The 26,406-nt window shown below is 39.2% G+C and overlaps 1 protein-coding gene across 5 annotated transcripts in view; it reads left to right on the forward strand.

The window, feature by feature from the left end:
• The window catches only part of st3gal3b (ST3 beta-galactoside alpha-2,3-sialyltransferase 3b), an 80,267-nt gene that overhangs the window by 1,878 nt on the left and 51,983 nt on the right, over positions 1-26,406 (forward strand). For 2 of the 5 annotated variants that reach the window (XR_007038772.1, XM_047369118.1), the window contains exons 2-7: positions 2,647-2,794; positions 11,359-11,421; positions 11,842-11,883; positions 12,974-13,016; positions 15,096-15,188; positions 25,591-25,685. Coding sequence is in view for 4 of the 5 variants with exons in the window: in XM_047369118.1 (XP_047225074.1) it covers positions 2,686-2,794; positions 11,359-11,421; positions 11,842-11,883; positions 12,974-13,016; positions 15,096-15,188; positions 25,591-25,685 (445 nt within the window). In the remaining variant the exon portion in view is untranslated. Of the gene's footprint in view, positions 1-2,641; positions 2,795-11,358; positions 11,422-11,841; positions 11,884-12,973; positions 13,017-15,095; positions 15,189-25,590; positions 25,686-26,406 lie in introns of all 5 variants that reach the window. The other 3 variants (XM_047369119.1, XM_047369120.1, XM_047369121.1) reach the window with 3 other exon arrangements.

Here is a 26,406-nt window from a genome sequence, read left to right on the forward strand (position 1 = left end):
ACATACAACAAACATTAATGGACTATTTAGTTGATGCAAAAATGTCTCTTCTTTAGGTAAATTGAACACGGTTTTGTCGGATCAAAACATTTGCAATAAATACCAACTACCTTGTTAAATTGCTAAGAAATGATATTGAGCATAATCACCAATCATTGACTTGGAGTCAAAGATTCGATGACGGTAACATACCTACTTGTATGTTACTAGCTGTAGTTTTAAAGATGTGAAACGGTAATAGAGGGCCGTCATGATATGACGCCGTTTATACCCACCCTTCCAAGCTGACATGATTTTAGAAAGCTTTACGTTAATGGTGGCACAGGGTCATAGGGTGGAAGGAATTGGGATAGACTCATGCACTACCGCACATGTAGAGCAAGGCCAGATGTCAATCAAAGAGCGACAATTTTCAACATAGCTGAAAATTTAATTTCTCTTCTTCTCAGCTCTGAAGCCAACTCCCTAAAACCCTGAATTTAAATCAGGACTGAGAACAGTACGGTTTACAGCAGCTTGCCCAGATATTTTCTTTTAATTTACATGTTATTGTTCCTTTCTGTTTTTGATTCTTAGCATTCACTGTTATCCTACTTTCTGTAATGGACATTTCATGACCTCTTTTCCTTTATTTTCACTTAAGGAACTTTAAACTGCCAACTATCTAAAAGTTGTCCTGCAAAGGTTACATGAGTTTTTCAATTCTGCTTTGACATAATCTCTCTAACTCTGGTTTTTGTTTTTGCTGATCTATTACAGACTTTGTAAGATAATAATTTTGGTTGAATTTCCTTCCTAAATTCACGTTTCTCCATGTTTCTTCAGCTTTTAGTGTAATTGAGTCAAGTGTTGATCTGTGTTCTTCTGTCTTTTCTACATTAATCTGCATGGACTTGAGCTCATGGAGCTGCAGTCAGGGTTTCATGCTTGGTTATTGAATTGCATGTTGAAATACACCTGAAATGTCTGTTTTTAGGGCAAAAATATGTTATTCATGCCATTCTAGAAGTCTCTATAGGATACCACACTTGTGCGCCTCTGTCATTTTGATAAAGTCAGTGTTGTGCATTATCTTTGGATATACTTGAATAGATGTTGCATGTAGTTATTGCTGTTAAATCTTCTGCACAGGTTAAGGCTGATTTTAAAAGCTCATTATGATAAGAGGGTAAACATTCTCTCTACATCTCCGCTTGTCAGGTGACTTTTGACCTATTCACAGATTGCAACTATGTTCATTTACCTGATTAAATATTGGTTCTTGGCTTGGATATTCCACTTTGCATTAACAAGTGCTGCGTTGTAGATTAATGAGTTATGAAATGTGTGCTTTGTGCAGGCCGGTTGAAGTCTTGTTAGAAATGAGTTCTGCCTGGGGTAAACCATAATGAAAATGGTTGGTAGTTTGCATTTGCTCCATGTAGACGGTGGCTGCTGAGCTGAAAACGTTGGGGTTGCGTGAAAGAAATGCTCGTTGCAAACCAAATGCAGACTTTATTTTTTATTTTGGTGCGGTTTGCTTTCACTTTGTACTTTTTGCAAGTGAATTATATCTTGTGAACAAAGCCACGCATGTGACAATCTTTGCTCCCATTGGATAGAAATGATTGGGGCACATAGCACACACCCAGAAATGGAGGAAACCAATCATGGGAGTCCTGCATGCTGCAACCTGTTGTGCAAATTTGAACACTTTTATTACAAAATCATCATGAGTGTCAAGAGGAGCTCATTCAAAGAAGGTTTCACAAGGTTCTTATTCTAATGTTGGAAAGATTTCAGAGAATGCATGCTGCAAGGTGAAGGAGATGATGTGCTCTGTGTGCTCTGACCCACAGCATGCTGGCAGCAGCGTTGCTCAGCAAAGGACAGCGGATCAGGTATGACTTCAGTATAATGTTCACTTTTCAGTATAAATACCTCGGTGTTCACCTGGACAACAGACTGGAGTGGAGAGGCACCAGTAAAGCCATCTACAAGAAGGGACAGAGCAGAATGTACTTCTTGAGGAAGCTTAGGACCTTCAGTGTTTGCAGCAAGATGCTGCATATCTTCTATAAGTTTGTTGTGGAAAGTGTGATCTCTTCTACCATCATCTGCTGGGGAAGCAGCATCAGAACCAGGGACTTAAAAAAGCTCAACAAGCTGATAAAGAAGGCTGGCTCTGTTCTGGGGACTCCTCTAGAACCTCTGGAGATCATTGTACAAAAAAGGATGCTTCATAAATGAAGAACATTATGGAGAACCCTGAGCATCTTCTTCATGAGACTCCTGCCCACAGCCATCAGCATCTACAACAGCTCTTTGAAGAAACCTGAATAATATGAGCTACACCAACATTTAATTTCCCTTTGGGATTAATAAACTATTTTTGATTGAAGAGCATGTCTGAATATATTGCTCTCACCATTTTCTTTTGTTGTTTTTGCCCTGCTTCCAGATTAAAATGGTCCCATTTGTTGAATTTTAATCTTCACCTGCACCGCTTTCACCATTCCCCCTGTTTCAGCAAGCTAACAAACATTTTGTTGGTATTCTCACATGATAAACTTGTAATATATTCCTTGTAGTGATTTCTGTTATCATCAAGGTATCAGCACTTCTTCTTTTTTTTTTAAACCACCTCCTCTCTGCTTGTCAGTACAGGTGATGATCTGGATGGTGCCATGTGAATGATCGGAGACCATGAAGCCCACACACAAGCTGCTTTTTGTCCTGTGTCCCATGCTGGTGCTGGGCTTTATTTACTACTCTTCTGGGAGGCTGCACCTATACGTATGGGGTCAGAAACCTCGTAAGTCACACCTTCAGTCTTCCTAACATTGACTGTTACTCACATATTCATTCGTCTGTCTTTGTAATTTCTTCATAAAATGTAGTATTTTCTGTTTTTGGTGTGAAGGTTTTGGTTTGGGTGTGTGCTGCAAACCTGTTTTATAGGAACTTTGCCTATTTGATGATGTCTCAAAGACAGTATAGCATAGATTTTATTTCAGAGCTGTGGATGTTGCTGGGAGAGGATATTACCCAGAAAACCCGTGTTCAAGCCACATGCATGTTGCTTACTTCCTGCACAAAAAGATATTGACAGCCACTCTGGTGGAGATCACATTTGCAGATATTCACGCTGATGAGAAAACCATTTTCACTGTAACTGATCAAGAAGTTCAATCTGTACATTAAACTTTGCAACAAATCTTCCTCTTCTTGCTAAAATACCCCAGTTTACTCATATTGTATGTTGCACATAATGTTTGTGGTGATGCAACAATGACCAGCCTTTAGAGATTCACTGATTAGAGCTGGGTGGCCGATTGTAGAACTCAAGTTTAACTTCTTGACCTGCTGATACTGATTTTGACCAATTCACTTTCTTTTTATTTCGCTCTTCACTTTCAATTATTTTGAAACAAAGAAAAATTTTTAATTTAATTCTTCAGGATCTTTTATTGGTGTTTAACTCCTAATATTAACTGTCAACAACTGTAGAGAATGCAGACCTTAACTGTGGTCTAGCATGTTTTTTGACAGATGAAGGTTGAAAGCTCAGAAACAGAATCATTTACAGTAATTATTCACTTTATTGTTATCTGCTGAAGTCTTACTCCCTGTTTAAAATAAACAGCCAATATGTTTCTTTACAAAATACAGTTTCCCTTTATTTAAAATACCTCACTGATACTGAAAATTAGTTGTGTCCGGTCCGACATGACGTCAGTCTTGGATCCGATACTGTTGACATACTTGATTTAGGTATTGAGTCGAGGTCACCGATCCAAATGCCATGTTCCTTGTTCCTGTTTTGTTGCAAGTTGTTTTTTGGCTGATTTTACTCTTGAAGTTTTAGGTTACAACCAGAACATAGCTCTATGCACACTTAAATAAAAAAATGTACATGGTAATCTTATAATTGTATATAAACAGTTGTGTGTGTGTCAATAAATGTCAGACCTGCCACATTACATAAAATATAAATGTGTGGGCGGAGCCTGTCACGCAAGCCCGCTGCAGAATGAGCACTGCGCTACCCGGCATGACCTTTTCTGGAGAGGGTCATGAGGGAGAAAGTTGAAGTCATGTATTTGTGTTCTCTGAACATTTAGAGTGGCAACATTATTCTAGCTGGACATTACAAAGCATGTTTATTTGGACAGCACATTTCAGCAACACAACAAGTTGATGTGCTTTACAAGAGGAAAACAAACGAAAACACAAAGTACACTGCAGTGGATTAATGAAGGAAAGTTGGACTATAAACTGAGAATAATGATGTTTCAGTTAATAGTTGAAATAGAACAATCAAATCAAACAGTTTCCTGACGTTTGCTCCGGTTCAGTGGAGCATAAGAACTAAATGCTACTTCTCCATGTCTGGTTCTGATTCTGGGGATCCAAAGCAGATTTGAACCAGAAGACCTGAGTGGTCTGGAAGGTTGATACAACAGCAATAAATCTTGAATGTATTTTGATGCTAAGCCATTCAGTGATTTCTAAACTTACAGAAATACTTTAAAGTCTATTCTCTGAGATACAGGGAGCCAGTAGAAGGAACGATGGTGATGTGCTCTATGTTCTTAGTTCTAGTGAGGACCAGACAGCAGTGTTCTGGATCAGTCGCAGCTGTATGATTGACTTTTCATGCAGATTTGTGAAGACACTGTTGCAGTATACAATTCAACTAATGATGAACACATGGATGGGTTTTTTCAAGATCCTGCTGAGACATTAGTCCTTTAATCCTGGAATAAACATTGCATAATTAAGAACTGAGGAGAAAAAAGTTTTACAGTTTGAGTTTTCCCTGTCTGTCTGCCTTGGGGTTTTACAATCCATCATATACACAGAGACAGCTGCTGAAGTGTGTGATGCTAACTGTGCTAACCACTAGTAAAGTTATTTCAAAAACATCCCCATCATGTTCTTGACTTTTTATGGAACTAGTCATCTATTCTATGAAGTCATTTCACACTTCTCATGGAAAATTAGTGTAACGCTGCCCCCACTAATGAATTTTTGACCGTTCACAATAGAAAAGCTTGTTAATATACAATGTTAAACAGTAAATGAGTAATTAAATGTAGCAGCTTTTCACACCATTTTGCCATTGTTTTACACGTCAGCACTGCAGCAGCTTTTTAAGGAACTGTTGGCTCTCTTATTAGGACTGTGGAGTGTTTGAAGCAGCATTATTGAATGATGGTACTGATATTAGAATATCTGTTAGCAGGGACACTGAGAGACATAATTTTAGTTAAACTGTCTACATGTACTGCTCTCCTTTTGCAAAACATCAAATAAAACGGGAGGAAGATAATCATTTAACTGGATGAGACCTTTAAGGGCTAATGATGGGTTCTGACTTTACTTTCAGATTGGGAAAATGCAAACTGGTTCTCTAGTAACAGCCCTGTTTAGGCATTGGAACTGCGTTCGTTGAAAAGCCATCTCTGATCCTCATCTATTTATTAATCGTGTGAATTTAAATGCAAGTAAAGATATGCATAAAAAACGGCAACCTTATAACTGACTGTGTCTCGGTGGGTTTATTATTAAGGTTTTTAGTTTACATGACACCAGGACCACAAACTAAAATACCTTAATTGAAAGCATCCAGATTCCCAAATATCAGCAAATAAAAAAAATAAATCAGATGTGTTGACTGGATCGCCACCCCTTACCCCCCTTCTTGAGCATGGTACATTTACTGACTTTAAAACATTGTTTTTCAGACTGTTTCTGTCTAGTCAATTAGATGAAAACTGGCCAATTCAGCTGATTTCTCCATTCATTTAGAAGCATCCATGTGCAGGCTAAATGCAAAATGCCACCGTTTGATAAAGTTTCATTGTTTTAGTAGAAAAACGGGTTCAAATATAATGCACAAGTTTAGCTAAGAACGTTTTGCATTGTTAAAAACATTCTGACAGAAACACTATAGAAAAGATCGTTTGAATGCCTTAAAGGTTTGTACTTGACAAATGGGACATTGGCGAGGTTCTGGTTGAACACAAAAGTTGACAGATCAGCCTTGCTGTTAGGAGCAACGTCAGTCATTTTCTACCGCATCTTTCTAGTGGGCCGCAGGGGAGCTGGTGTTTATCTCCAGCAGTCAATGGGCGAGAGGCAGGCTACACCCTGGACAAGGGCAATTTAGAGAAACCCATGATCCAAACAGTCATGTTTTTGGAATGTGGGAGGAAGCCGGAAAACCCAGAGAGAACCCACCCATGCATGGGGAGAAAATGTGAACTCCATGCAGAAAGACCCACCGGCTGGGAGTCAAACCCAGGACCTGCTTGCTTCAAGGCAACAGTGCTACCAACTGTTGCTCCTTACAGAAACATAGTCAAATTTAGGATCTGTACTGACTAGACATGTTTGAGGCATCTTTGCTCTTTGACAAGATGCTGTATCTCCCTGAAAAACCCTAGTTAAGGCATGTTCCAATGGCCTTTGGTGTCTTGGAATTTAATTCGTTTGTAAAAAAGGATTTTTTAAGATTGTTTGGAAATGGTTAAAAAGTCACAGAACTATATCAAAATTAACAAGTCTAGATTATTTTCTGATAATGAGAAATATATCTTTTCAAGTTAAAATCAAATATCAAAACTTGAGAAAAAAATCTTCTTTTTCACAGTGCAAATAAGAATATAAAGTTAAACATCTAATTTGTGAAAGAAGCTCCTATGAAACTGCTGTTGATTCCTTGGTGGTGTTCCCACTTGGGTCCAGCAGAGGGTGCTAGAAGATTGCTATCTAACTTTGTTGGCTTGGACCTCTGTACACAGTCAGACTTGGGAAAACATTTTCAGGGTCAGAGTGGCAAAAACAAAGCAGATTATATGTTAACACATACTTCTATGTAGGAGGCCAACCTGTACATGTTTCTGAATGAACTGTATCACAGATGGAGTTGTTTGTAATGAACTGGGGTATTCTAAAAACGGTCATCCACCGTTTTTTTTTTAATTTTATTCTGGTGGTAAAGCTATTTTAAATGAGATGAGACTTTTTCAGTTTTGCACCTAATTATGATGTTAGTTTGGTGTGTAACCTTCCATTCTAATTACATACCGGCCATTTTATTTTTGGTGTATTGAACATTGCATATGTGCTAAATAGTTGCGGAAAAAAAACCAACTATACAAACTATACAAAAGCAGGATCTTGTGTTGGCAGGGGTGAAACAGCCAATAAGCTGTGTGTTTAAAGACAGATTGCTCTCTAACTTTGTGTACATCTGGACCTACTGTCTTTTTTTCTGTTATGTAATGGTACCAATAAAACTGATGTTCCATCTGTATCGCAGATGAAACCTTTGATTAACAGAAGACTTGAACTGGCGCTTCACAACAGCACTTTGTCAAAATGAACTTTTATTTATGGAGAATTTAGTTGTACTCTATTTACTACTTGCATAACAAAATAGTCATTTATTTTCTTTTGTTAGGGCCGCGTGATATCAGGAAAATATGAGTGACATAATTCATGATGTCAGAAAAACCTGTAATTGCGATAATATTGTTGGACGCAATTACAATATCCATTACATTAACCAGGGTTTTCCTCTCTTCTTTCTTTTTGTATAGTCCAATGTCCATCAATCTTTGTAAGCGTTAACATCTTGGTCACTACTAATATATATCAAGTGTTTACGATGACGATTGTGATTGGATAAATGATGCAACTCTAGTTTGGTGTTCTTCATTGTGTTTATAGTCTGGACTTTTAACAAAGGATTCTCTTTGGCAGTTTATACGAGTAATGCAATTATGCACATAGGCATACACACATTGTGCAATAGAATGAGGAGCTCTGCACTCATGATAAATGACGAGATATTTGGCAGGCATTTTAATAAGGAACAAACAAAACAAAATTAATGTTAGTGTCCCATCTTTAACTTCTACCAAGAACAAAATTTAGAGTAATCAGTGTCCGCTTCAGGTTTCATATGTACTTCTGCTGAGATGTCCATCACAAAGATCTTCTGCTCAACCAATATGTAACTGTGTAAGGCAAGGAGGAGAGGGGAAAAAAGGAGCAGTGAAAGAGCATCCTTTTAATTTTTAGATTTTTTATTGTTTACATTCATGCAGTAAATCATTTTATGATAAACAAATAAAAATAAATAGTCAGTCAGTCAGTCATTTTCTACCGCTTATTCCATAGTGGGTCACGGGGGAGCTGGTGCCTATCTCCAGCAGTTTATGGGCGAGAGGCGGGGTACACCCTGGACAGATCACCAGTCCATCGCAGGGCAACACACAAACAACCATAAAAATAAATATACAAAACAAAAAAAAGTTCATTTCTAAAAAAAACAAAGGTTTTTCACCAGCAGTGCACGGTAACACTGACCAAACAAAAGTTTGATCTGCTTCCATCCAGGAGATATTCTAGACCACTTTACCAGTTCATAATGTTTAATGTTATTGGAAATCAGAGCAGAGACTGTCCATGTCTGCTCAGATTCACCTCTGAAGGAATTCTATTTTTTTAATGATGGGTAATACATCTCAGTAGAACATTTGTTTATATGTCAGAGACAGAGAAAATATCTGAAGGTGACTCTAGGGCACATGGGAATTTAGAGAATCTTTCATGTCATGTTTATTTCATAGTAATTGCACATTTGTACCTTTTTTATAGGTAAGGTCTATAGAACATCACTGCTGTGTTGAGACTATAGCAACCTATTTTGTGTCCAAGTTTGTTGTTGGTTGTCCAGATATGGACCAAGTACACCACATTTATGACATAGTGTGGAAACGATCATCTCATCAGAGTAGATGATTATAGAGTGCAATGTCTTCTTCCATTATCTGTCAGGTTAGGAGCATCAGAGTCAGGGATAAGCAAGCAGGCTTTACAAGCCTGACAAAGAAGGCTGGCTATGTTCTGGAAATGATTGTACAAAGAAGGATGCATCATCAAATGAAGAACATGATGGAGAACCCTGATGATCCCCTTCGCAAAACTGCAATACAACAACAGAGTGTCTTCAGTCAGAGGCTTCTTCAGATCTACTACAGGAGATCCTTCCTGCCCACAGCCTTCAGCATCTACAACGGCTCTTTTAAAGAAACCTGGATATTTTAAGCTACAGACATGTTTAATTCCCCTTTTGGATTTGATGATGTTTTTGATTTTAATACATTTTATGTTGCTTAGAAGGATGCAGAATCGGCAACTCGTGGTGATGGAGGCTGAACTTCTACCACCATCTTTGTTTTGACTGTCGACTACAGTGTCATGGAGTTACATCCATTTTGTGACAGATATTAAAAAGCAGAAAATAATGATCTTCTCGGGATTAGCACAGGAACACACACAAACTGCTTAAGTTGTCTATTTATTAATCAGGGAAGGTTTAAAGCTTTCTAACTACGCCTTAAACCTAGCAAACAACAACAGGCAACAACAAAACAAACGTTCCTTCAGTTTTCCTTTTATTGTCATTTTAGAGATTGTTCTACTTGAGGAAATAAAGAACTAGCTTTGCCACCGCAGTGTTATTTAAAGCTAGCTCTTTTTACTGCTATTTATAGTGGGTAAAGTTAAAACTAAGTACAGTGGGGAAAATATGAATGCCTGTTTCCATTAACCAGAAAAAAAACCTTTGAGATAGTTTATTTCAAGTCTAGACCAGTTTAGAGGCAATCTGTTGTAGGTCACACTAATATTGCTATAAAGTTGGTATGTGTGCTTTTCCAGCCCTCTGCTCTGAATCTTATTAGCATTGAGCTCAACAGCTGCACAAGAAGCCGGCCATAAATATTCTTGACCCCAGCTCAGTTTTCAACCTCAGGGATCGCCTTTTCTCCTCTAAGGTGCAGTGATCCACCTATACAGTTTCAGCTGGACCGGTTGAGGTTTACTAATTGGCGAATTGGATCTTTCTGAGCTCTCATGGGAGGAGGTCAGGTGGTGCTTGCAGTTTGTTATGAAGGAACACAAGTTTATATATTACAGAAATCTGTGCTGTCTTTTTCCAGGTTTTTTGTCAGACTAATCATTGGCATCTGGATGAAATGGCAGCACAGCTGTTCTTTGGATATTTTAACTCAGGGTTGAGACGTTTATTTTTGTCTTTTTTTTTGTGAAGACGATCGCTCACTGACAGTCCAGCTTTTCCCCTTTTATCTGAACTGAATTAAGTTACATGGGCTGAAACTAAAAGGAAATCGGTACTCCGTGCCAAACCCTAAAAGAATATCAAACATTAATTTAACTATAATGGCGACAACTGATTCTCAGTGTTGGCACAGATGTAAAGAAAAAAAGATGATGTCAGTTACTGTGGTGGGTCCTTTACACATGACTAAGACCATGCTGTAAGAATAGCTAGGGCATGGATGGACTTTGCAGATCTTCTAGAGTGCAATAAGAATGCAGTGGGATGTCCACAGAAACCCTGGGTGTGTGTGCCATTAAGCTCGACCAATAGGAATGCTTGACTGAAGGTTTTGGGGGGAAAAATGTTAAAATGTGCAATTTGAGGACATTTCATGTGTGCTAACCTATTTATTACCTGCCTGTTAGGAGACAATAAGAACTTAATGTTTTAAACCTGTAACAAGTATGTTGCCCTGAATAAAAAACAGCTGTTGTGGTTGGAGAACAGGTAGGCCCCTATTGTAGAATTAGTTCTCTGTTATTCTCTCGAAAGAAAAGTCAGACAACATTAATGCTCAATAAGAGATCACTTGTTCACAGTCTTATGAGAAAATGTAGATTAATTTATGCACAGAAAGTGTTTCTCATACCTCCTAAACTTAGTTTGCTTTGACCACTGGTTCAGATGACAGATATGGAGACAAATTGACTGAAAACCCAGGCTCACTTCATCTACATAACATGCCAACCTCGTGAAAATATGCCGTGGGGACCAAACTGCATGACGGCTATCACTGACTAAGTGTTGTCTATGTTGTTGTTTTGGTGTAACATAATCTTCTAGTGCAGAGGTGTCCAACCGGAGTCCTCGAGGGCTTGTGAGCATTAGATGGACCTGTTTGGCGAGCAGGATAGTATTGTCTTTAAGCTTAGTGTGTTTTGTCCCCGCCACTCAATTCCACGTGATCCAGTCTCATTCTAATTTGTGGCGTAGGGGAGTATAGTAGGGCTGCACCCTGCATGGAAGACATGAGAATGCTTGTCTCACAGCGATGCCTGCCTTTAGTTACTCTTTCATTCTTTCCTTGTCTGTTATTGTGCAGCTACTGTTTGTATTTTGATATAGCTGTTATTCATTTAAAATGTGTTGTGCATTACTTAGGTTTTGGTAAATGGGTATTGAGATGACTGTTGCTGTGCAGTCACAATGATCTTAGTGTTAACCCCTTTTGTTCACAGAGAAAGATGCAGAGGAGACAACTGTAGAGCTGACTAAAGGTGCTGAAGTGAAAAGGATTGCAGGTGACTTGACTAACGGGTCCCTCCCCACTTCATGGAATTTAAATCTTTCTTCACTAAGCACGGACTAATTTCTATATTCACCTTTATGTTGTCTGTACTTTAAATGAAACATTTATGTTGTCTAAAATGTCTGTGCTCAGTCCCTCATCTGTTCTTCACGGGTGCATCTTAATTTCTCGTCATAGTGATCATATTAGGGTTTCTTGCTGTTAATTTTCCACTTCGGTGGAGCTTTTCAGGCTTTGAATATGTGTGACGCTCTGAAATCTAATTCAGTCTCCTGGGACCGATGCCACTAACCTTTTATCCCCTCCACCTTTGGTTCTGTAATATTTAACAATTGCTATTGGCCTCATTTTACAAGTCCAATTCTGCCTCATCTGAACTCAAATGTTGCTCAATGACCCTTTTCTGTTTCAGAGCTGGGAAATGACATCACCGCTGGACGAATAGTAAGCTCAGGTACATGTGCTGCCCCGCAAGCCAAAGCCGCCTCCTCCTCACTGTTGCTGCACTCTTAGACAGGAAATTACAGTATCCTAGAAAACTCTGGTGTAGCTATGCAGCCCCTTTTATGGTCATAAACTAGTTCACTGTCTATAAGAAATTAGGAAGGTTTGTCAATCAGATCTATTGCTCAATTATGTATTGAAACAGTTTCAAGTAAGTTAACAGTTAGTGATGAATTGGACAGCCTTCTCCAGTGTAAGACAACACTGCCCTCTGTTGTTTTGATTTGGTAAGAAATGTCAGTGAAGCAGGAGGTTTTTTTCTGTGCAACATTTTTTCTTACTGTTTAAAGCTCTGCTTTAGTATTTTCCATGTTGCCTTGTCCTCCACCATGGCTGTGTGATGCTTCTCAGTGTAACTCCAAAACACAAACGCCCTCACCTTGCTTGTTGCGAGCGACCACTCTCCCCAGCAGTGCTTTGATTCTTCCTCAATTACCTGTTGAGCATTGCCATTGTCCTTTTCTTCATCTTTGTACGCCAGCTTCTCTTTGAAGGCAAGACTCACACCCGTACAGGAGTAATACTGCACTATGTCTAACTTAAACTAATGTCACATGTGTTGCATACAAATGACATTCTTTGAAATGTCATGGACTGAATAATTTTCAATGGAAGGCTGCAGTAAACACTGAAATCTCACAAATCAAACTAAACTTTTATTTTCACTTCAAATATGTTTTCTTCTGGTTTTCTGTGCTATTCTGTGTACTCAGTGCTTCAAACACCTACTGGATGCCCATAGGTGATCTCCAACAGTTTTCTAATGTTTATTTATTTGTTGTTTTATCTCAACAGATGGTTTTTGGCTGGCCTCTACCTAACTTTGCTTGTTTGTGTTGACTCCTTAATCCAGATGCTTTTACTTTTTCATATGCTGCATTGTTCTCCCTGTGAAAGCCACACTTGTTGTTTACAACTACAGTTATTGAGCTGGTAGTTGAAGTGATGTGGATGTCTGCAGAAAGTCCCTAGCAAAGATGACACTCTTCATTCGCATGTTCTTCGTGGACTTATGTCTTTTTTTTTTTTTCGCTGTGCAGTGTACGACAAGCAGGGCTTTCTGCTGCAGCTGGAAACAAAACTGTGAGTATATTTCTTTTACAAAAATAGTCATTCAGTGGGACAAATTCATGGATGTTCTGCACTGGATATTTTGAAGTCATAAATGTGACATAACATCTGGCTAAAAAAATGGAATCGTACACCTGTAACTATTTGGTGTTGAACATCCATTCATTAGTCAATTCTTAGAACTGCTTAATCCTTGCAGAGTTTTTGGGAGGCTAAATATTTCCAGCAGTGGATGGGTGAAAGGCGGGGTACACCCTGGACAAGTCAACCGTCCTTAGCATAGCAATATGGATCATATAAAGGAAGAAACAAGTTCATTTTTGGAGTTTTTTGCTTGACACTTTGATGTCTTCATTGCACCACCTGAATGCTTCTCCTCTTATAGCCTTTCCCACACTGTCATTTACCTGACTGTAGGAGTTTTATGATTCTTTCTATTGTTTCGACCAGGCTTGGACTATTATAAGATTCTCACGTTAAGGCGAACTTCAGGAACACTACCACAGTTTCATGATACAAAGCTACAGTATTTGTTTTGATCTTCAACAGAAAACCAGCAAATTGTCTGCTGGAACCTGGTTGTCGAACCTTGGATCCTAGGGCTTAACCGGGCTCAGCCCATTGGGGTTGTGTGGCAGACAAGGGCATGGGCAGCTGATTCCCAGGGTCATAATCTTTCTTTGGCAACATGTCTTAAAAATTATTTAGTCGTACCGTTTTATAGACGTTCTAGTTAACTTACATATTGTAAGATCTGAAGTGTTATTGCTGGGACAGAATGGGTTATAGTATTATTGCTGAAAACATGGCTTCTATCTTAATAACTGGATCGTCACTCTCTGACATTCACCAACTGAACAAAACATCAGACAAGGCTCCAGCTTTAGAAGTTATGTCCTTCCTTCCAGTGGACATAATTGGCATGAAATGCAGTGCGTTGGACCCCAAACTGAAAAATGTTCCGGGTCTCATAGTTGCAACCTGCTTATAGTTGGACCACACACAGCTTGGGCTTTGAAACCCAACTATGGTGTTTGTTACGGACATTCCGTGCCATGTGCAGAACTCAAACAACCAAATCCCACTCAGGTTTAGATCAGAGAGGCCATTCTTCCCGATCACATGCATCCAGGTAATGCCGTCTTTTCCTACATGGACATTAAAGTTGTTAAGTTGTAAATATTTATTAATAATTGGCTATTAATCACTAAGGAAACATGATAGCGTACATAAAAATACATTCTAACGAATGCATTTGGTTACAATTGCAAATATATGGTAAGTGATTTAAGTGCTATAGTAAGATCTTCATCATGGAGCCTTTAATAAGCTGCCTTTACCTTACAGAACTGTCATGCTACACACACACCATCTAAGTTCTCCATCAACACACACTTTAAGGTGGATTTTCGGAGTTCAGTTTAAAAAAAAAACAATGACTTGCTTTATATCATTATTATTATATCATTAATTATATAATGTAGCACATCCATCTATTGTTGTAATTCATATAAGAGGTGGTAATTTGGAGGTTTGAATTAGTTTGTAACATTTATTTGATGCTAATAGCCTGAGGAATACAAAAAGTGGTTCACGGATTTAATTCCCACCAAGTTAAAGTATTTTTCTGTTGCACGTGCTCTTAAGTAGAATTGAAATATTGTAAAGGAGAATGTAAGAGCTGCAAAGTATGTGCAAACAAGGCCCAGTTGAGCCTTTTCTGTTGCCAACTCTGACTTTGGACCTCCCATAGAGCAGAAACCTTGGACCTTTTTCCTCCTCCCTGTTTATTTGAACTAGAATCATGGCGCACATCAGATTATTAATGATCGTGGTGCTAATCGGGAGGTTCTAGACCTAGCACTGCTGTTTTGATTATTTAAACAAAGTCTAAATGTTTTGTCTTGCCACACACTGATGAGACGAAACGTTGTCACTCATTTATTCAACTTCCTAAGCTATCGACAGTTCTGTCTCTCCTGGAGAATGTTTGACAAGCTCAGTTTTGAGGTTTCAAATTTGTTTCTAGAACTTGTAATGAGTTATCATGGAGTGTCTGATGAATGTTCCCTGTGTTCTGTTAATGTATAGGCCACCGGAGTTGGCATACAAGTATGGCAACCTCAGCGAAGGGGTGTGTAAACCAGGATACGCAGCAGCCAAGATGACATCCATCTATCCTAAGTGAGTTCTCTGCTTTTTCTATGTGCATTTTTTGATATATGAAAAGGATTATACAAAAGCCAGATCCTAAGATTTCTTTATGGATTTCTATCTAGATGCTAATAGGAGATGAGCTACTTCTTGGGCATACCAAGATACATGATGTCACTCCTAAAGCCAGTTGGGCCTAAAGGCTTTTTAGTCCGACATAGAAAATCCTCCGCATTCCTGTCCAATCTGATCCTACTATCAATCGTGTTTTTATCGTCTACTTCTCAGCCACACAAACTCAACTGTGTTCTTGTATTCCCCCGGTACACAATAGAACATTTGTCACCCAAACACAAGGTCTCCCATCTTTCCTCTGTCATATCATAGAGTCTTTAAAGACTTCTCTATGGGGGACACGAACTTCCTGTCCTGATTCATCATGAGCTTTCCACCAGCCAACCCACACGCTCCGCACAGTCCTCCAGAGCCTAATTTCATTTGTTCTTTTGATTTTTTTTTTAACCCCTCTGGGCATCTATCTGCTGTGCAGCATCTCAGCATGATCTATAGGACATTGTTCTATTAGCTTTCTAAGAACTAAGCATGAGCAATTTTCCACACTGGTGAACAAGAGCCAGTGGCACCACAAAGGAGTACTTGGCCTAGTTAGGGGATGTATTCACATCCCTATTTTTTTTTTTTTTTTTTTTACAGAGCAATTAAACATTAGCCCCTAAGCAGGATTATAGTGTGACAGTAAAAAACAAAAGTCTGTCTGGTAATTTTGATGATTATGACTTGCAGCTAATAAAACCCCAACTTCTCAATAAGTTTGAATATCATGTAACACTAATTAAACAAATTATATAGAAATTGTATGTTATTGCAACAATTTACACAATCATGGGGAAAACGGTCAACTTGACAGTTGTTCAGAGACAGCCAAAAAACTCTTGTTAATAAAATGACTTTTTAGGGTGGTGTATCCAAACACATTATTGGAAAGTCAAGTGAAAGGAAAAAAATCCATTGGAGAAAAAAGCTGCACAAGCAATAAAGCTTACCACAGCCTTGAACATTGTGAAGCGAAGACCATTCATGTGTTTTGATGAGACTTGAGGTGTGAAATGCAGTTGGAGTCTGTGCTTCACCACACTGAGACATGGCCAGGATATATGCAAGTGTTGCATCTTTGTTGTTAAACCAATCCTTAACCAGAAACGTCAGCGATGCCCTGACTGGGTTAAGCACAAAAAGGACTGTTGGTCAGGAGCCCAAACCTTTCTTTGCTGATCACAGCAAATTTAGCATTTTGTTTGGAAGGTTCCAGAGTCTGGAAGAAGAGTGGAGAGGCACAGAATCCATGTCCGGTGTGAAGTTTCCACAGTCAATGATGATCTGGGGAGCCTTGTCATCTGCTGTTGGTCCCCTGTGTTATCAAGTCCAAAGTTAGCTCAGCCATCTACCTGGAAACATTTAATGCTTCCCTCCTCTGACAAGCTTTGTGGAGACATATCTTCAAGCAGAAGATGAAACTGCAGAAGGTACCAATACCTACTCTGTTGACTATGGTGTCACTGTGACTTATTGGACTGACTGAAATCCCTGTTAGCGTCTTTCCACCAAAAGAACTGTTCATTCTTGAACCGCTTCGATTCAGATGCCTTCGAACTTTGGTGTTTGGTGGAAACATGCTTCGGTACTCAACCAGTGTTGGGATCCAAGAATGAGTCATTAGCAGTGGGCGTTAAATGTGGTGGAGATGGTGGTAGCGAGACAGTTCAGCATTGTTCCTTTTAATGCAAAAGGAGAGCATCCATAAACTAAGGTTAATACAGGAAATGAGACCAACGGTATGTTTAATGTTTTCTTCTGCATATGTTCAGCATCTGCGAGTGACACTGAAACAAGCAGTTATACAATGTGTGTTTAGTTTGTTTTTATAACATAAAAAATGTTTAAACGGTACGTTCTTCATCTTCGCAGCTGTACTTGTTGCTTCTGTTGTCTTCAGCTCTGAGCCGCTCACAGGTGACGTTGCGGTTCGCACAGAAAAACCAAGTATTCTGCAGTACCCGAGTTGAACCAAAGTTAGCTCACTGAAACCAGTTTTCATCTGTGGAAACATGCGTAACGGGTTCAAAATCACGTATGGGAACCAGAATGGGCTTTGAACCGTGTTGGTGGAAAAGGTGTGATTAGTGAATGAATTTTTGGCAAGAGGATGACAAGAGACAATGAAGCCAACAATACCGACAAGCTGGAGGTTGCAGTTAAAGCAACACAGGCTTCCTGAACACCTCAGAACCACAGGTTGATCTCCTCCATGCCATGGCAGTCGTGCAAAAAAAGCATGACTAACTCTATGTCCATCTTATGGGCATACGTTTTAGTAGATTAACATTTCTGCATTAAAAGTAATTGGTCTGATGTAGTGTTTGCACCAAGATGCTGCATATCTGCTATAAGTCTGTTGTGGAGAGTGTGATCTCTTCTGCCATCATCTGCTGGGGTAGCAGCATCAGAGCCAGGGACTTGGAACAAACTCCAACAAGCTGATAGAAAAGCTGGTTCTGTTCTGGGGACTCCTCTGGAACCTCTTTCCCTTCAGGATTAATAAAGTATTTTTGAAGTGGATTGAATTGAATAATGTTTCATAGAAATAGAATTTTGGGTGGCAATGCTTCAGGCACTAAATAGAAAAAGGAAACTGATCATCTTCATACATTGTGGCTGGCAGGATAATGCTGAAGTTGGCACCTGAATCACTGCTTTTTATCAGCACTAAAGAGCTATTTCACCTTTTTTCTTTTTTTTTTTTTTTTAGGAATTTGGGACTGCATCTTGTTCACGTGCAATTCAGCATACTTTAACAGTGCTGCCATTATCCTTTTATAGAGTAGAAACAACTCTGTACTAAATGTTCATGTAAACCTTACCATTTATCATCCTCAGACCATGAGAGAGTTGGAACTCTGTTTTTTGTAATTTGTGTGAGCAGATCTGATTTGACAGACCTGCTTTGATTTCCACTCCTCATGATTGGAAACTGTTGTAACCTCTTTGTTGTAACACACACCTGTATGCTTCACAGTAGTAGACTGTCAAAGACCCCTGCTTTTATAGAGGCGATCTCTTTTGCTGTTGATCAAGTTGATTTATTTAATCAGCAGCATCTGACTGATGCATACACCATTCATTAATCTGAAATTGTAAAGGAGTACATTTTTCAAACACTGGTTCCACACCTACAATTTTGTAAAAATAAATAGTAACTATGTTTACATGCCCAAAATGTCTTGATCAGATTGAAATAGATAAATCCGAATGCAATGTTTATATTGCTACAAAATCAAATAATCCGATCATTACATGTGTTTACATGCACCAAGTTTCAGAGTAAAAGCACTTTGACACGCACAGAGTTGTCCCATTTACCTAGAACAACTTCTTCAGTGGCTGAACAAACAAGGAACTGTGTTGGTTATGAGCGACCGGCATAGACCCAGCTCAGGCTCTGAGGCCAATTGAAGCATTATTGGTTACTAAAGTTCATTAAGGCTCAGCAGCACACACTGTTGCTGTTCCTGTGTTACAGGATGAGATAAGTTTTGCAACTAAAGGTGGAAATGCAGCACGTTGAATGGGACACAGGCACGGTCATGCCAGTTTTCCACAATTAGTATGACATGATCTGGACAACTGTTGACATGCTCGCGGCTCGGATTGATGATTGGCATAAAGCACCCCTCTCATTCGGAATACAAGTCGAGCCAAATCCGATCAGAATATCCTGATTGGTGGGTTTACATGACGCACTTTATTCCAATTACTTGTGTCCATCTAAACATGCCTAATGACGCACTGATCCAGCCTAAGACCTGGTAAAAACAACAGAACTCTGATAAATAAAACCTCATAATTGAAAAGGAGTTGTGCTTGCTTTTTACCATGATTTTATTTTAAGTGTCGACACAAAAATGGCTCCACACAAATGGCTTGCTAGAAAAAACTGAAGCTGTCTTGAGAAAACTTTGACCATGCTCCCCAGAGTAAACTTAACCTACATGATCAGCTACGCGTTCATGCTTACTTCAACTAGTCAGCTGCACGTATCAGAAGAAAGTACTGTACAACATGGAGCCCACTGATTATTACCACCTTCATCGCAGTCACAGAGGTCAATCAGCACAATTAGTGCTCTGCCAAGTGGAGGTTTGTAAGTTGGAGATTATGTTAGGTGTGTAATACACTGTGTAAAATTTCAAATAGAATAAACCAATTAAATACAATGTTGTTAGCTTTGTTCTGAATTAAGAGAAAATAATTCAATAAATATATTGTCCAATGTCCTATCTATATGGGTGTGGCCCACAGTGCAGTGCTTGGATAAAGCTGCTTAACCTCTGACACTGAGGTCCTGTGGCTCCCCTTCTAATCATCTCCTGCTTCCTCCTTGTTTGTCTTCTCTGAAGCCCCTTGCCCTGCAGAGTCCCAATTTATTTTAAACACCTCCCTCTCCCCTCCGCTTCACCCAAAACTGTTTGTGTTGGATCCCTAAATCAAGTGTTGGCTGTGAACTTCAAGTGGCATGGTTATGAAAATACTGCATGTGAGAGATGGACCCTGTAAAGGAAATGAGCACAATGCATCCCTGCCTTCTGGCTGATTTGGGAGCATTCACTTTTATTTTAACATCAAGCACCCCCATGTCTGTCTGCATTGTCAGGATGTCTGTGACTGACTGTTGGTCAGGGCTCGGTGACTCATAATAAGTCTTTGTTATTTATCGCCCTATCTGGCCTCACAAGGCTTAAATTTAATAAATATCCTCTTGCTTTGGCAGGACAGAAGTCTGTGTGTGTGTGCTCTTGTCAGGTGATGTGAGGACAAGTAAAAGCCAAACTGAGTCCTTCATCTCATCCTGGCTCTGCTCGAATGCTTTAAAGTTTGAGATTGATGAGGACATCAAAAGCCGATTGCCTTGCTCGGAAGAAGTCCAACCTAACCGGAAGGTCGTTCTATAATGTCAGCCTTGTTTAGTCATTGCATTTCAGGGATTCATGTTTATCATATGAGTCCGTCGGAGTGTTATGATAATACCAAGATTCCTGTTGAGAAAGGAAGGTGTGTACTCTTCTGTGTCTACTTTTGGTTTCCCAGTCCCAAATGTCTTTGCTAGTGAAAGTTTTCTGGAAGCAGAGGGAGTCCAAATTTAAGGTTGCCACGAATGTGTGTATTTATTGCTGAGTACCAGACATCAGGCCTTTAGTAGCATTCGAGAAATGCATTGCTGGTGGTCTGGTTCTGGGAAGAGAACCACACTACGGTCCTTATGATCAGTCTCAGCATAACTTTGATCATATGCAAACTAATGCATCATCCTTTAAAACCTCTATAAGGCACTACGTGTGCATCCAGCTACCAAATGTAGAGATGCACCAGTCATACAATTTTACTGCGGATTTCTGTAAAACCACTTTTTACAGCTAGATCAGAAAGTTCTAATTCTGGTTTTACTTTAAGAACCTGTATATCACAAAATACTCTTTTCTACTTTCTACAAAGATTGAAAATGTTATTTCCTTAACATAAAATGTTTATTTTAAACTAAAATAATGTTTGTCTTAGGAAACAGCTCAAAGTTAAATCAGTCTCTCTCTGTGCATCTCTTCAGGTTAAAGTACAGATGTGTGCAGATAAAACCCAACTAATAATCTTAAGTCATTTACGGCACAGATTATTCCACCCTAAATTGTAGATGTGCACCATATCACATATTAATTTTTTTCAGCATCATTTAAAGATGAAACTTCTGTTTCTAACTTAATTATCTCTTTATTATCCTGTTATAAATGACTGTTTTGTTTTAGAAGCAGAGGAGACATCACACCAGAACAGTGTTACACACACTGGAGTTAAACAGGATTCCACTAATATTTTAAAACAGACTAGATGATTATGTTGACATTTTGATCTGTCTTTACCATACGTTTATTCATATCCGCATTTAACACTACCAGGGCAGTTGGCATTACCAGCTGTAATTTCCTGTGTGTACTCCGTGTTGATTTAGTTGACCTTAACTGGAAGATTTCTGAAAGATTGAAAACATTTCCTAATCCATCATGATCTGTGCTGGATAGAGTTAGAACCTTCAAAAGAATACAGCAAGGTAAATTTGCTGTAACAACTTCAGCTTCCTGTTCTCTGCTGAAAGTATCACCTCCTGTTCAACAATAGCTGCCTGAATAAATACCTAACAAGCCTCCATAGAAATATTTTCCTTTCTAGAATCTTCTAACATCTTTTGTGCTTCATATGACTTTTTTGACATTTCAGTGAAACTGAAAATATCTGAGTCATCTTATCTCAGTTCCAACTTCCACATCATTGGGTGGTGTTGCTAGAGCTACTCTTAGCTCTCAGGTATTGGGTTGTCACTGATTAGGAAGAAAAGAACCAGTCACTCGTATGGAAAATGGGTTGAATACAGTCAAACAGCCAGTTTCTCTGGACATCTGTTATTTAGACCATATCCTTATAGACCTCAGAATAAAAACATCAGAAACACATTAGACTGTTTCCCTTGTGTGCACTCCTCTGACATCCCTCATGCTCTCGCAGCAAGTCATAAAAACACACATCCATCCAGAAGTCACACTCATAGAAGTGGCACACAGCCCAGCACTTGGGTCACAGGTGAGACATGGAGGAAATTTATTCTGTTGATATCGAACCTGCCATTAATCAGGCTTCCATAGACGCACAGGATAAGGAAGAGGCGATGCCTTAAGAAGTCTGTCCCAGAACATTAAAAACACTGGTTGTTTGAAATGCACTCAAAAACCCATCAGCCACCTTAACTGGATTTGTTTCTGAAAGGAGTTTAAACCATTTTACACCTCCTAATCTCAATGAATAGTAAAAGAATAAAGAAGATGGTGGTCTTTTACCTAACACCAGTCATGGGTACACCATGGATGGGTTGCAAAAGATCTGTATTTTATAAGCATCCTGTTTTAGAATAGGCACGATGATAGCCAGTATGATCACTTTGTTCATAATTCATGGTATCATAGCATTTACACAAAAAGTAACTAAAACTAAGCTAATTGCTTATTAAATCTATCTCCTAAGTAAAACACAAAAGCAACAGTTGTTTCTACTGCTGCTAAAGTAATGTATTTATTTCTATCACATATATGAGAGAAATCTGTTATAATTTAGTAGTAGTATTCAAGTACCTGCTGTTTAGAATATTATACACTTACACAACTATTCTATAGTTTTTTTTGAGTAACAAAGGTATTAGAAGCTAGTATGAGCTGGTTAGTCAGGCTGTCTGCTCTGGTAGCCAGCCTACAGTCGCATGTTAAACTGAGCTGCTGTTTGGAGCTTGCCAGCTGCCTGTTGAAACAGTATTACTTTTATTCAAATGAAAGGTGGCGCTTCTTTAGTTTTCACACCTTGTTTTTGTGATTGGAAATGTTTCCAAACCGCCAAATTTATCTGAAAGCAATTGAAAATTCTGGGAGCCTTCTTTCAGCCAGCTGACACAGTAGTGTGCAGCAGGGGGTTAAAGGGCAGCGCTGCTTTAGTCTGTGCTCCAAACTGTCAGAGAAATCCAGACCTTTTAAACTAGGACTGGTTTGATTTTTTTTTTTTGGTAGATTTTGTGGCACCCAGTGGCCTTTATTTACAGTAAGTAGACAGGAAATGAGTGGGAGAGAAAAAGGGAAATACAGCAAAGGCCCAATGACGGGAATTGCACACTAGACTGCGTTACTGAGGCTTAATAGCCTATGAATATGGGGTGCACACTCTGCATCTTACCATGGTTTGGAATACCATGGTATTGATGTTAAGAACTTCATAAAAGTTTGGCAGTTAATCAGTTGTCACATATATTCTAGCATTTAAAAAAATAGAACTGACTGGATGTTTAGTTTTTGTTGATTAAACCATAAATCCACATAAATTAGTTTTATGTTACTTTTTATGTTTCATGTGAACTTTTGAATAAGACTTAGCCAACATTTGATACTAAAAACAGTTTAAATCACATTGGAGATGTTTAGACATTTACACAATTCACAAGTTGTCTTCACAAGTTCATTCACAAGTGGTACGTTAGTTACCAGTGCACCTGGTGACTACAGGTCCTTCTCAAAATATTAGCATATTGTGATAAAGTTAATTATTTTCCATAATGTCATGATGAAAATGTAACATTCATATATTTTAGATTCATTGCACACTAACTGAAATATTTCAGGTCTTTTATTGTCTTAATACGGATGATTTTGGCATACAGCTCATGAAAACCCAAAATTCCTATCTCACAAAATTAGCATATCATTAAAAGGGTCTCTAAACGAGCTATGAACCTAATCATCTGAATCAACGAGTTAACTCTAAACACCTGCAAAAGATTCCTGAGGCCTTTAAAACTTCCAGCCTGGTTCATCACTCAAAACCCCAATCATGGGTAAGACTGCCGACCTGACTGCTGTCCAGAAGGCCACTATTGACACCCTCAAGCAAGAGGGTAAGACACAGACAGAAATTTCTGAACGAATAGGCTGTTCCCAGAGTGCTGTATCAAGGCACCTCAGTGGGAAGTCTGTGGGAAGGAAAAAGTGTGGCAGAAAACGCTGCACAACGAGAAGAGGTGACCGGACCCTGAGGAAGATTGTGGAGAAGGGCCGATTCCAGACCTTGGGGGACCTGCAGAAGCAGTGGACTGAGTCTGGAGTAGAAACATCCAGAGCCACCGTGCACAGGCGTGTGCAGGAAATGGGCTACAGGTGCCGCATTCCCCAGGTCAAGCCACTTTTGAACCAGAAACAGCGGCAGAAGCACCTGACCTGGGCTACAGAGAAGCAGCACTGGACTGTTGCTCTGTGGTCCAAAGTACTTTTTTTGGATGAAAGCAAATTCTGCATGTCATTCAGAAATCAAGGTGCCAGAGTCTGGAGGAAGACTGGGGAGAAGGAAATGCCAAAATGCCAGACGTCCAGTGTCAAATACCCACAGTCAGTGATGGTCTGGGGTGCCGTGTCAGCTGCTGGTGTTGGTCCACTGTGTTTTATCAAGGGCAGGGTCAATGCAGCTAGCTATCAGGCGATTTTGGAGCACTTCATGCTTCCATCTGCTGAAAAGCTTTATGGAGATGATGATTTCATTTTTCAGCACGACCTGGCACCTGCTCACAGTGCCAAAACCACTGGTAAATGGTTTACTGACCATGGTATCACTGTGCTCAATTGGCCTGCCAACTCTCCTGACCTGAACCCCATAGAGAATCTGTGGGATATTGTGAAGAGAACGTTGAGAGACTCAAGACCCAACACTCTGGATGAGCTAAAGGCCGCTATCGAAGCATCCTGGGCCTCCATAAGACCTCAGCAGTGCCACAGGCTGATTGCCTCCATGCCACGCCGCATTGAAGCAGTCATTTCTGCAAAAGGATTCCCGACCAAGTATTGAGTGCATAACTGTACATGATTATTTGAAGGTTGACGTTTTTTGTAGTAAAAACACTTTTCTTTTATTGGTCGGATGAAATATGCTAATTTTGTGAGATAGGAATTTTGGGTTTTCATGAGCTGTATGCCACAATCATCTGTATTAAGACAATAAAAGACCTGAAATATTTCAGTTAGTGTGCAATGAATCTAAAATATATGAATGTTACATTTTCATCATGACATTATGGAAAATAATGAACTTTATCACAATATGCTAATATTTTGAGAAGGACCTGTAAATGCCTCTGGAACAAACTCCGCGTGGTTCAGCACCGGTATGTGGTGGCATGCCTGCTACTAAAGGACATGGCATTCGGGACTGGTTGAATGCTACCAGCAGCTACAGGGATGTTTTCATTCAGCTTGATGTTGCCTCAGGTGTGTAATCGAGTACCGTCACTGTTGAAGAACGTTGATGTAAACCTTTGGTTTTGACCCACTTTTCTTCTTCTATTGTCACCATAGCTGAATGAGAAACCTCAATCTTCCCAGATAGCAGACTGTAGAGATAGTGATTGCTGAAATGAGAAATTCTGCAATTTATTTCCGAACATATTTTAAACAATGCTGTATTCCTTGACTGGATGTGTGTGTTGACCCGAAAAGGCTGTAAAAAATTTTGGGTCCACTTACATGTACCGTTACACCCCTACTTATGACCTATTGTTGGATATGAAAATGTGAGACTTGGTCCAGTACTTTATGAATCCCATTCTTTGTGATTAACACCACTCCAAATGTAGCGCAAATTAAAACAAATGTTTCATGACTGATAAAGTGTAAAGAGAGTGCACAACTCATTCTTAAGGTTTTCTGCTTCAATCTGTTTTAAAAGGTCATCATGTATTGTTTATTTTATCCTAAGTAATGGCTTTTCTTCTTTTGTCCTTTTGTTGCAGGTTCATAAAACCAGCACCGATGTTCCTTAATCGGAACTTCAAACGACTAGCAAAAATCAGCATCTACCTGCCTCCATTTGGCATCAAAACACAAGGTAAAATATTTACTGTTTCCCAAACGTGTCTATAGGTGGTATGCTTTGAGCTTACACTGACTGATTTATGTTAAAGTATGTTCTGTACTGAAGAACAAGGTTAGTTTTTCTCTTTTATATTTAGGAATTGAAATTTTGTGGAAACAGTTGACTAATATGTAATCACATTTTCTGCATTCATTTTTGTTTGGAGTTGGTTTTCCCTTTTTTGCAAGACTTGCAGTTTTGGCAGGAAATATTTTGATGCCATTTGTTTTAAAGCCTTGTCCTTAAGACGTGTTAGAAATGAAATGCATGACTGGGAACCACCTGTACATTTCTGCTCAGTTTTGTAATCATCAGACCATAATGCAAGCAGGGAATGCTTGTAAAATCTCAGGATTGGTTCATTAACTTTTGGAAATATCTGAAGCTGTCGCTGAGCAGTAGCTTTTTTATGCAACAGGTTACCTCATCTGTCCATCACGTCACACATGCTCAGTTGTTGTTTGATTCCTGGGTGGTTTCCAGTGACTGGTGTCTTTTGGATCGGACCCTCGGTTGATAATAAAAAACACATTTTTGTCTAGTCAGTCTTAAAAAAGTTCTTATCAGAGCTTGGATCAACAGAGAGTGTTCGAAAACATAAGGGATCTTAATTTGAGCAAGTTTCCACATCCAACGTGACACAGGTAGCTACCAGCAAAGTGATGACCCTAAATGCACAGTAGTTTTGAGGAGG

The sequence above is a fragment of the Girardinichthys multiradiatus genome, chromosome 6, assembly GCF_021462225.1.
Source record: "Girardinichthys multiradiatus isolate DD_20200921_A chromosome 6, DD_fGirMul_XY1, whole genome shotgun sequence".
NCBI lineage: Eukaryota > Metazoa > Chordata > Actinopteri > Cyprinodontiformes > Goodeidae > Girardinichthys > Girardinichthys multiradiatus.